Source organism: Sorghum bicolor, chromosome 9, assembly GCF_000003195.3.
Source record: "Sorghum bicolor cultivar BTx623 chromosome 9, Sorghum_bicolor_NCBIv3, whole genome shotgun sequence".
In the NCBI taxonomy this organism is placed as follows: domain Eukaryota; kingdom Viridiplantae; phylum Streptophyta; class Magnoliopsida; order Poales; family Poaceae; genus Sorghum; species Sorghum bicolor.
The window spans coordinates 52,037,057-52,049,458 of NC_012878.2; the positions used below are offsets into that span (position 1 = coordinate 52,037,057).

A 12,402-nucleotide genomic window follows, 5' to 3' on the forward strand; every position below is an offset into this window, starting at 1 on the left:
GCTAAAAGCATAAAAATCCTCCTCCAACAACTCCTTATCTCAACTTGCTAAATTTCCCAAGTTGCTATCCAGAGGTTTCTACTGCCGAGATTTGTCAAGTTGCTATCCCGAGCGCAACTTGTTGGAGACACATATTTTTTTACCAAGTGAGCGGGTCCCATCTGTCATCCTCTATTTTTACCAAGTGAGAATAACAACTTATTGGAGACAGATCCTTTTTTCTTTTGCTAAACAAATTAAAAACTTGCTATAACTCAAGATTTGACAAGTAAAATTTTCTAAGTTGTTGGAGATGCTCTAAGTAGTTCTTGTTGCGGCAGCTCACGGCAGCCTCCTTCATCCTGGCAGTGATGGACGCAATGTCATGCACCGTAGGGATGAATGATACGGACGAAAACGGATCTAAAAAAACTTTTTTGCTTCCGTTTCCATATTTTTTTTATGGAAATATATAGGGTGGACCATCTCGACCTCAGTTAATTCACTATATCAGCCTTGTGTACTACTCTTTCCATTGTAAATTATAAATTATTTTAAAATTTTTTGATCAAAGCATCTCAAATTTAACTAAAATTATAGCGAAATATACTAAGATTTATAACATAAAATGGATATACTATGAAAATATAATTAAAAAAGAATTTAATAATACTTAGTTAGCATCATAGTTGTTGTTATCGTATTATGAGCCTATTCGTTTGAGCTTATCTGTCGAATCTGCCAGCCAATTAACAATATTTTTCTCTTACAACAGATCAACAAATAGTACTTTTAGTCATGACTTTTCAGACAAGTGAATAGGCTCCATATAAATTTGGTTAAACTTTAAATGCTTTGACTCCAAAAATTTTAGATTCCCATCACATGGTACTCCCTCCGTCCCAAAATAAGTGTCGTTTTCGCTTTCCGAGAAATAACTTTAACTAAATATATAGTAAAAAATATTAGTATTTATAGTACATAATTAGTATCATTGGAAAGATCTTTAACTTTAGTTTTTTAACAAATTTATTTAGAGATATAAATATTTCATACATTTTTTACAAATCGAGTCAAACTTATGGCACAAAAACCTAAAACGACACTCTTTTTGGACGGAGGGAGTACATACATAGAGTATTAAAGATAGTCGGAAACAAAAACTAATTACAAGTTTACCTGTAATTTGTGAGACGAATCTTTTGAGCCTAGTTAGTTCATGATTGGACAATATTTGTCAAATACAAACGAAAGTGCTATAGTACCTAGAATCCTAAAATTTTCCCAACTGAACCAGGCCTAACTAAACTTTAGTTACTTTAATAGCTAAAGTTCTAAACACATTAACTAAAAAAACTAAAATAGTTTAGTTTCACTAGCCACCCAAGAATAACTAAAATAATTTTAGCTAACTAAAATTTAATAAGAGAAATTAAATATACTAAAATTTTGTAAGAGGAACAAACAGGACTCAAGACTAAGGAAGTAGAAAGGTCACTTAGGTCTTGTTTTGATCAAAAGGTTTTTAGATTTTGACAATGTAGCACTTTCGTTTTTATTTGATAAACATTGTCTAATCATAGAGTAACAAATTGTGTAATTAATTTTTGTTTTCATCTATATTCAATGCTCTATGTATGTGTCACAAAATTCCATGTGATAAAAAATCTTAAAAAGTTTTTGTTTTTGGGTGAACTAAACAAGACCTTACAAAGGTAAGCCATGGCGGTGAAGATCTTCTACTTGGCAGCCATCGCGGTGACATTGCTGCCCCAGGTCGAGATAGTCCATCTAGGCATCACGTGTCAGTTAAAAACAGGTGGGACATTTTGATCTTTTTCGAATGCCTTGCTTGGCCATCCAACTAGACCCCAAAATTTAAAACTTTTTAAGATTTTCTGTCACATCGAATCTTGTTATATATGTATAGAGTATTAAATGTAGACAAAAATAAAAACTAATTACACAATTTATTTGTAAATCGAAAGATAAATCTTTTGAAACTAGTTACTTCATGATTAGATAATAATTACCAAATAAAAATGAAAGTGCTACGGTATCCAAAACCAAAAAAATTTGGAACTAAACAAGGCCTAACTTAGACCCTCTTTAGTTCAAGCCAGTAAACTTTATTGTTTATCGCATCGAATGTTTAGACATATGTATGAAACTAGTAAATATGCCCGTGCGTTACAACGGAGTGTATAAGTTATTATTGCGCAGTTACCTAGACAATTTGAGTCAAATATTTATAGTGGTTGTGCTATTTGTTGTGATAAGTTGTTACGCTACTATAAAGTTGATTTTTGAGACTGCTACTTTCATTTACTGAGGTAGCATATATTTGTATCAAATATGGCTCTTAAAATACATATTCATTTTCGAAAACTCACGTGCCATTACAAATGCTGAGGAGTCAGTGTAACCAGTTTTCAAATATCTAGTCTAGCTCTAGCTCATGGCAGACTTGAGGCCATGTTTCCAGGGATCATTTGTCACCATTGCTGGCTTGCCGATGAGAGGATAATTCGGAGCAGCAGACTTGAATTCAGCTTCTGTTAAGGGCCTAGCTTTATGCTCCTAGTGAGCACACTGACAGCGAGGTTGGTGCACCTGGACAACAGTACGTAGGAGGACAATGATAGGCTGAAGTTTAGCTCCAAATGCATCTAGGCATCTGGAGCATGGATCAGGAAGGAGACTACAATGATAGGGGAATGAAACAGGCATAGCAAGAAATGCCACGCTAGGAGAGTGAGCACGTACTCGTGGTTCATAGTGCCATGTCCTGTGACTCCGGTCCCAACTCCTCCAATGATGTCTTTGAGTCAGTATTTTTCTTTGAATTACATGGAACTCTGTTTGCATTAGAGGGTTTACAAAACTTAAGGGGTGCTCCCCCTAGCCCTCCCTCCCTCTCCCTCCACGCCTACAATGAAACATAAACAATTTTAGTTGAAATGTGCTAAATCGAGTATCACCATGAAAATTCAGATCTAGAAAATTTTTTAGACAGAGCTTTGGAGGAGATGAAACCTTATCATCTAGTAAAATAAACAACTAAAAAGTGTCTGCACTTACGGTTACCTATTTAACTTTTTATAGCAATTTTGCATCACAAATCTGTGTGATCATCCGGGATTGCATTTTAATAATTCAAACAACCAGACCACCAGCATTCCAATTCATACACTCGTATGAACCAAATACAAGAAATTTTACACAAATTTCAGCAGGGTTATGTTCACAATTTGGTAAACAATAGTTACTCCTGGAAAATAGTTTGGGTTTATAACTCAAGTTTTGGTCTTATTTCTTACCAGCTTTGGTGGAAGAGACAACTATTGGCATTTGCACAAAAGAAATGCATGTCAGGGTGGTACACTTTACATCACGGTCAATCTGCTCCATAATCTCTGAGAACTGTATGAAAGAAAAATTCCATACAACATTAGTTACCAATAAAAGGGCAATAAAAGAGGGCAAATCAGTTCATACATGCAACAAGCCCAACAAGATATGTGTAGGTACACAGTGCAATGCAGACACACTCAAAAAGATGTTTATTTTCTGAAACCAAATCGCAAAAAAAGCCATGGAATAGTTGGCTCAAGATTTGATTTCCAAACCATTTTTTTCTCTAACCAAGGTGAACCTAGAATGTGGAGCAAGTATAATAAAGTGTGCCCATTGCATTATTCCAGTTCCTTGTGATTCCTATGAACAAGTCATACATGCTAATGTCAACACGAGTGCATCATAAAAACAATGACGACTGTCATATGGATAGCTCTAAAATAAGACCTTAGAAACTGCTGACTTTAAGGTGAACTAAATTTCTAGCCATATTATAAACATAATAAAGAGTAATAGCATCACAAGGCGCCTATATACCTAAAAAACACGGGGTATCGATAGTCATGGTCTCATGGAGACATGAAAGCATATTATTGTCATAAAGCTCAAACCTCATTAGAAAAGAGCATCAGACTAAACTCAACCTCCCCAGAGTCATATCCATCCTGCTGCTGCAACCACCGGATTTTGTTAACTGGTCAGAATATAATACTGAAGCAGGGTGCAGTTCCCTTGTTATGTTAGCAAAAAGCATATCTAACTTGGCAGATCATTTGGTGTCTGAGGATATGAGTTCAGATTCAAATCACACTGGAACATGACAAAATATTACTTTTTTAATGATCCTGTGAAGGAAAAAAGATGGAAGTTCGGTCATGTTGCAATAACCATACCTATCTTCTTAAGATTCTAGTAGGAGGGATCACCAGAAAGATTTTTTGCAACAACAATCTGGGACTACGAGAAGAAACCAAATGGATCAGTGCACAATTTCAAAGTTTATGAAATAAAACAAGTGATGCATAGAAATAAGTTAATACCTGGTGTTCCTGAAATATTCCTAGACTGCTACTTAAAAAGTTGTAGGCATAACTCCTTTTCTTCGGTAACATGTGAAGCCAGGAACTCGAGAAAGAATAAGCATAGATTACTTTCCTACTCCATTTGTTTAAGCTTTTGTTCTTTGTTTCAGTCAAATTCAGTAACATTGAAAGCCAGGTACATGAGAACAAATAGGCATAGTTTTATTCCTTCACTGACATATCAGACCTGCTACTCAAGAATTGGTTATTTTCTAAATTCACTTGTTTATGCTGAATATAAGTGGCCGGTATCTTCTTGGTATTGCACAAGTCATACCACCTGTTGAACTCATAGCTACAACTGATGGTGCTGGGGATTCATTCATCGGAACCGTTCTATACATAGTCTCTTTGCAATGTCCAGTCTCTAATCAAAATTAAAAGGAATTGGCTCATAACCTGAACAAATGGTCTCAAGGTTGAATTGGCTACTTACCTCTATTTTCCTAGCCGGGCAAGCGGCTCATCACTCAACTGGTGCCTCCTCCCTCCTAACCTTTTAGATGGAGATCGAAGAGTGTCATGGTCTAGGGCAGCAGTTGCTGCTGGAAGTGCACTGATAAGATGGCAAGGCTCGACTCAGCAGCGATCACGGTGGCCTTGCCGCTACCGCAGCTTGAAGGCCATAAATTTAGAAGATGTGCCCATGTTCCACTTCACTTCTGAAACTACAGGAGCAAACATGTATAGGAGAAATCAGTGTTTATTTAAAAAAGGGAAATCAACTTACAGTGGCTGCAAGTTGATTCCGTTCTTCCTTCCAATTTGCACATACTCCCGGCGCCGCTCAGAGAGAAAGGACAATGGGAGAAGAAAACCTAGTGCCATTCGGACAGACAGGAGGAGGATGGACCTCGACAGCCGCCCAGGGTGCTAGGCTTTAACTTTCTCACCTTCAACTGCAGGCTGGCCGTGTACCGCTTCTGGGGCAGGGAGGACCCCTCTGTCCAGCCACTGGGAGGCCGAGAAGGATGGGCCTCGCGAGCGTGGTCCGGCAAGTGGCGAGCCACCGGCCGCAGGAAAGCCGAGGCGGATGGGCAGTTCAACTGCAGTGATCGAGGGAGCGGGGCCACGACGATGAGCATCGGCCGCCGGTCTCCGGGAGGCCGCGGCGGATGGGTGGTGCCACCACAGCGGCGAATGAGGCGGGGCCACGGTCGGTCGTGCGCGCGTACGACAAACGGGAGGAGCGTCGGAGGCCAGATGAAAAACAGAACAGACCAAAGAATTAGGTGAAATTTTACCTCTTTATATTAGTTTATAATTCGCGTTCGATTCGTGGTTGTCGTGGACTCGGAGAGAGGAGGGGCAGAAAAAAAAAAGCAGACTGAAAATTTATCTCTTTATTAGTAGGTATAGATATTAAATATAGATTATTGATGAAACTAGAAATACAACTAGATAATAAATTGCAAGACGAATCTTTTGAGCCTAATTAGTCTATATTGGACAGTAATTGCAAAAAAAAAAACAAAAATGTTATAATACCTGTTAAACTTTAACACCCCCAACCAAACACCCCATTAAGAATGGGGATGACTCTTCAAATATATACCCGTGGTTTTTTTAGTGTAGTTTAATAAACTACATAGATAATTCATTCCCTCATTTTTTTTCATTCAGTTCATCAATTACACTAGAAAAGAACCACGAGTACTCGTTTAGAGCACCGTCTCCATCCTTAAACTAGCTATATCAAGTGAGTAAAAAATTGGCAAGAATCTAGTGTTCCTCCTCTCTCTAGTGGTAAAAATGTAAATTTCTATGTAATAATGGTAACTGAAAAGTTGGTATAAATACTATTCATCAAAGCAAGAAACTAGCGGCCGCAGCCCACAGCCGATGCAGATAAGTACAACCCATCGGACCCTAAATATCTCTTGGGCCTTGTTTAGTTCCAATTTTTTTTGCAAAATAGAAATAGTAGCACTTTCGTTTGTATTTGATAAATATTATCTAATCATAAACTAACTAGACTCAAAAGATTTGTCTCGTCAATTCCGACCAAACTGTGCAATTAGTTTTTATTTTCGTCTATATTTAATACTCCATACATGCGTCTAAAGATTTGATGTGACGGAAAATCTGAAAAGTTTTACAAAATTTTTCGGGAACTAAACAAGGCCTTGAGCTTGTGTTGTCTCTCCGCTTTGGAAAAAAATAATTCTTTTAACCTATTGACATACTGCTACTAGGGACACTCTTAATAAAAAAAACATTGCCTGCTATATAAGCAATTTGTTGATGTAACAAATGATTTAAGCTTTGCTTAGTTTGTAGGTGAAAAGTTTTTACATGTCACATCAGATGTTTTATGGGCTATCAAAAGGAATATTTGGATAATAACTAAAAAACTTATTACATAACTTGTTTGCTAGACAAATTTATTAAACCTAATCAACCTGTCATTAACGTATGTGTTACTGTAGCAATTATAGTTAATTATGAACTAATTAGACTTAAAAAACTCATCTCGTGGTTTTTATACAAACTATATAATTAGTTGTTTTTTATTTATATTTAATGCTCCAACCATTAAATAAGACAGGGTGAAAAGTTTTAGAAGGACCTTAATGAGGGGAGAGAAGATGAAGTGGAAATCAAGATACGATGAGATGGGATAGATATATGAGGCCTTGTTTAGTTTGGAAAAAATTTTAGATTTCGCTACTGTAGCACTATTGTTTGTTTGTGGCAAATATTATCCAATCATAGACTAACTAGGATCAAAAGATTCGTCTCGCGATTTACAGGTAAACTGCGTAATTAGTTTTTATTTTCGTCTATATTTAATGCTTCATGGATGTGCCGCAAGATTCGATGTGACGGGGAATCTTGAAAAATTTTGGGAACTAAACAAGGCCTGAGTGAGAAAAAAAATATATTATATGTCTTATAAAATATAGTCATAGAAATTACTGCACCAAGTGCTGCCTACCGTACCGGGAGACCGATTTTGAGCTGAAAGTCTGATTCAGGGGACCCGAGGAAAGGATTAGAGGAGTTCAGTGCTACCGGAGTTGCTCTTAAAGCTAAACAAACGAGGAAGAGGAAACTCTACATATAAATACACGTGTTACCGAGAAATCAAATATTTTTAAGACTATTTAAAAATATACACGTATGTAATACATATATTATTAGGTTAAAACGAAATATACTTTTCATATTATATTTATTTGTAGATATAAATATTAATACTATTTAATATATTTTTAGTCAAGTTTACGCTTCAGTGCTAGACGGGCCGCTAGTCGCTGGCCCATCGAACCCACTGGCCACTCCCACCTGAACTTTGCCCTGCCTTCTCTCCCTTGCCCGCATCCCGAAGCCAGCCGCCGCCGCCGCAAATTCCCCTTCCGCGTCTGTCTCGCCGCTGGGGTTTCTAGGCTACCGCGTGCCGTCCTCTCCTCTCGCCCCCCACCACCATGGCCGAGGAGGCCCAGGCTCCGCCGTCCGCCACCATGGCGAAGGAGGCCCAGTCGCCGCCGTCCGCCGCCGTAGCGGAGGCGACGGCTACGCCGCAGCTCGTGTTATTCAACTCCTTGACGAAGAGGGAGGAGCCCTTCCAGCCCCGGGTGGAGGGGAAGGTAGGGATGTACGTCTGTGGCGTCACTCCATACGACTTTAGCCACATCGGCCACGCGCGTGCCTACGTCGCCTTCGACGTCCTCTACAGGTAGCAATCCCAGCAACTCTCGGATCTGGCGGCCCTTTGTCTTGTATACACGTAGTTAACCGGATCGGCTACTAGAGAGCTATGCGTTTGTGCTCTCAAATGCTTAAGGATTTAGTTCTAGAATTGGGTGCTCTCTGGACTCCGGTTGTACTTGCTGCTCACATGTTGGTGATTGCTCAATTAGTGCTCTCGATTGGGAAATATATTGTCTAGTAGCGTTGTTTCTGTATTGTTGTAGTAGTAGGTCTGTGTGTTGTTAGTCATGCTCGGGTTTGGATGTTCAACATAGCTGGATACAGGCTATATTTGAACTGTATTAGTTGCTAGTTACCTCTGGAATCTACATCTAGATACATGTTTTGATGGACTAATTATTGCTGTGACTGATTAAGCATTTGAATTCTGGCCATGATGTATTTCATCTGTCCCAAAATAAATCAACTTCTAGAGCTGTTTTATGTCAAACTATTTTAAGTTTGATCCACTGTATAAAGAATAGTACCAACATCTATGACACCAAATAAGTAAAAAATATATATCTTCATGGTGTATTCAATGATACTAATTTGGTGTAAAAAATATTAGCGATCTTTTATAAATCGGTCAAACTTGAGATAGTTTTGACTTAGGATGATTCTAGAAGTTGATTTATTTTGGGATAGAGGGAGTACATGCAACATGCCAATATGTGATTCTTTGTAACTTGGAACGCTTTGAGCAAGCTAACCTTAGTGTGTTAGTACTACAGTCATGTGGTGCTATTTTGAATTAATCCTACAATGGTCCTGTTAATATTTCAATACATTTGTCAAAAGACTATCTGAGTTAAAGCATAATATTGAGTCATGCTGCTATCGTTGCTTCTTAAGTTTTGATAACATATTTATTCTATAATATAACTGGTCTCACATTCCTTGTAGGTACCTTAAATTCTTGGGGTATGAAGTTGAATATGTCCGTAATTTCACGGATATCGATGACAAGGTAACAATTTGTTCGCACTATTCTAGAGTTACGCTTTAGTAGTGGAGAAGGAAGGAAAACTTCTTGAGGTATCAAAATGGAAGGAGCATGATCTGTCTCATCTGTGGACTAATTTGTTTCTGGGTTCAACTATTATTGTGCTTTCCTCTTAGTCGGAGTGTCACCAGTGCCATTTCATCCCAACATCTGTTCTGCTTTGTTGGCATTGTTCGTAGATCAGACAACAGGATTTACAAAGTAGTTCAATTTTTCCAGTGTGTTGCATGTTTAATATAATTTTTTTATTTTTCTTTCCCAATATCTTTGGCAGAATTTTGGATAAAATTATTTCCTTACCCTTTTTTACAGATCATTAAGCGTGCAAATGAACGCGATGAAACAGTTACAAGTTTGAGTAGCCGGTTTATCAATGAATTTCTTCTTGATATGACTGAGCTCCAGTGCTTGCCTCCTACCTGCGAGCCACGGGTAACAGAGCACATTGAGCATATTATAGAGTTGATAACAAAGGTACAGTATTGCTCCAAATCTAACTGATGTAATATGTGTTTACTTATTGCTTTCATGATCCTTTGCAGCTGTTGTCAAGGGATGAGCTTAGTTAGGGCCATCAGTGGCTATGTTCCACCCTTGAAATTTTGCTATGAACACAATTGGTTTCTGACTTTCTGTATAATAGCCAGTTGTGGTTGAAATTCTTCAGTAATTCTCCTGTTGTCCCTGGCTTTTATTGGAAGCTCTACCACTCTGCCCATTGTAAACAAAATCAGCACCGATGATTACATTATTTGCCACCGTACAAATTAAACCCATTTTTTCACTCATTATTTCTAATTCCAAGATATTCAACAGTCATGCATAGCTTACTGTATATAATCCTGATGGTTAAAAAAAAAAATCCCCTTTCATGTCTTCTTATGTCACATGTCTTTCCCATGCTGTCTATGTTTCTGGACAGATAATGGAGAATGGGAAAGCCTATGCTATGGAAGGAGATGTTTACTTTTCAGTCGATAGCTTCCCTGAATATCTCAGTTTATCTGGAAGGAAATTTGATCAAAATCAGGCAGGTGCACGGGTTGCTTTTGATACGAGAAAGCGTAATCCTGCAGACTTCGCACTCTGGAAGGTAAGTTTGAAGTACTGATGTTGCTAGGGTTGATTTCACAAAACTACAACTACTGGGTCTAACTATGAGGAAACTACAACCTCTGGGATCTGTTTCACAGAACTACAACTACTCGTCCACATCCATGTCCACATGCGAGTCCAAACATAACTTGTGTGGCTACACATGTGGGTCCATGCAAAATGTTGTAGATCTATTAATTGAGGCTGCAGTAGTTATAGTTTTGTGAAACAAATCCTAAAACCTGCATTTCCTTGATTAGGCACAAATAGCTGTAGTTTTGGAAATAAACTCATCTCTAGCTCAGTGTTGTCACTTTCTTCTAATTCTTCAATAATCATTGTTTCAGGCTGCAAAGGAGGGTGAGCCTTTTTGGGATAGCCCTTGGGGCCGTGGAAGACCAGGATGGCATATCGAATGCAGCGCAATGAGTGCTCACTATTTAGGACATGTATTTGATATTCATGGTGGGGGGAAAGATTTGATTTTTCCTCATCATGAGAATGAGCTTGCCCAAAGCCGAGCGGCTTATCCTGAGAGCGAGGTCAAGTGCTGGATGCACAATGGCTTCGTTAACAAAGATGATAAAAAAATGGCAAAATCAGATAATAACTTTTTCACGATTAGAGATGTAAGTGGTGAACACATGGCTCCTTTTAGTTTAGTCCTTGTGATTAGTTTTAACCTTTAGGTTGCCCTTCAGATCTCCTACTGTTGCTTTCTTTAGTTCTTTGCATGAGTTTGAACTTTAAGGTTCCTGTTGAGATCACTAACAGTTGTTTTTGTTCAGATCATTGCCCTTTACCATCCAATGGCTTTAAGATTTTTCTTGATGCGCACACATTATAGATCAGATGTCAACCACTCTGATCAAGCACTTGAGATTGCATCTGATCGTGTCTACTACATTTATCAGGTACTTGACTTACTTTAGCTTCAAATTTAGTCATTTTGTGACTTATTGGATTTAGGTTTGAGCATTAATTATCCTTGTGTCCTAATTCACTCTTTCTTTGTAGACTCTATATGACTGTGAGGAAGTGCTAGCTACATATCGTGAAAAGGGTATTGCTGTCCCAGTGCCATCTGAGGAGCAAAATCTGATTGATAAGCACCATTCAGAATTCTTGAAATATATGTCGAATGATCTTAAAACCACAGATGTTCTGGATCGTTGCTTCGTGGAGCTGCTGAAGACCATAAACAGCAGTCTGAATGATTTGAAGGTATTCTGGTCTCTTGTGCTTTCAAGTTCCAAGGTTATAGTGTTTTGAAATTGTCTGTGGCACTATTATTTTTTCCTGGCCCATAACACCATTTCTACTTTCAGAAACTGCAGCAAAAAATAGAACAGCAAAAGAAGAAACAGCAACAGCAGAAGAAGCAGCAACAGAAGCAACAGCAGTTGCAAAAACAGCCAGAAGATTATATTCAAGCACTGATTGCCTTGGAAACAGAACTTAAAAATAAACTGTCTATACTTGGTCTGATGCCATCATCATCTTTGGCAGAGGTACCTATGTGCCTGTCTGGAAATAAAATAATTCCAGTGTCTAGAAATGTATTTCTGTTTATGATGACCACCTACATATTTAACGATTAACGAGTAAAGTGTTGGTCCAATAGGTACTGAAGCAACTGAAGGACAAAGCATTAAAGCGAGCAGGGCTGACTGAAGAAAATTTGCAAGAGCAGATTGAGCAGAGAAATGTCGCAAGGAAGAATAAGCAGTTTGAGGTATCTGATGGAATCAGGAAAAACCTTGCTACCAAGGGCATCGCCCTAATGGACGAACCTTCTGGTACAGTGTGGAGACCATGCGAACCAGAGCGGTCTGAATAATCATGATTATATGCTCATTAACTCAACGAGTGATGGTGTAAAATGAGATTTTTGCCTCAGGGCAGCTATCACATTTTGAGGACTAACAAAAATCGCCATCTCTGGATGTGGTATTCTGCAGTGTAGGGGGTCCAGGTTGACTCACCAGTTGAAATTTGCATTTCTGGTTGTGTAAGAAGCGAAGGACCCCATATATATACTTGACTCTTTAGGAGGTTTGAGTTTTGGTTTTGGATGAGACTTGACATTTCCATTTCAATGAACAAATGAAATTTTACTTGGTACTCTTTTTGCTTGCGTTTGCGTTTCAGTTTGTTGTGCACCGGTGCTGTGCTTTGAGATGATGAAGT

General features: G+C 38.4%; 1 protein-coding gene and 1 long non-coding RNA gene across 10 annotated transcripts; one reads left to right on the forward strand and one right to left on the reverse strand.

Moving 5' to 3' along the window:
- Positions 2,336-5,632, reverse strand: LOC110430109. Of its 9 annotated transcripts, none has more exons than XR_002447329.1 (5): positions 5,312-5,632; positions 4,230-5,086; positions 3,948-4,007; positions 3,300-3,402; positions 2,336-2,908 (listed from the first exon to the last, which is right to left on the reverse strand). It is a non-coding gene; the product is annotated as an uncharacterized LOC110430109 (long non-coding RNA). The 9 variants fall into 9 exon arrangements; XR_002447330.1 differs by lacking the exon at positions 5,312-5,632 and adding an exon at positions 5,237-5,311; XR_002447331.1 differs by lacking the exon at positions 5,312-5,632 and having other exon boundaries at positions 4,230-4,293; positions 4,377-5,304.
- LOC110430328 (cysteine--tRNA ligase, chloroplastic/mitochondrial-like) lies at positions 7,682-12,336 on the forward strand. Its single transcript, XM_021447875.1, has 9 exons — positions 7,682-8,097; positions 9,018-9,081; positions 9,430-9,591; positions 10,040-10,210; positions 10,560-10,841; positions 11,001-11,126; positions 11,230-11,436; positions 11,541-11,723; positions 11,837-12,336. Exons 1-9 carry the CDS (start codon positions 7,847-7,849, stop codon positions 12,050-12,052), a joined length of 1,662 nt encoding a protein of 553 aa, XP_021303550.1. The 5' UTR covers positions 7,682-7,846; the 3' UTR covers positions 12,053-12,336.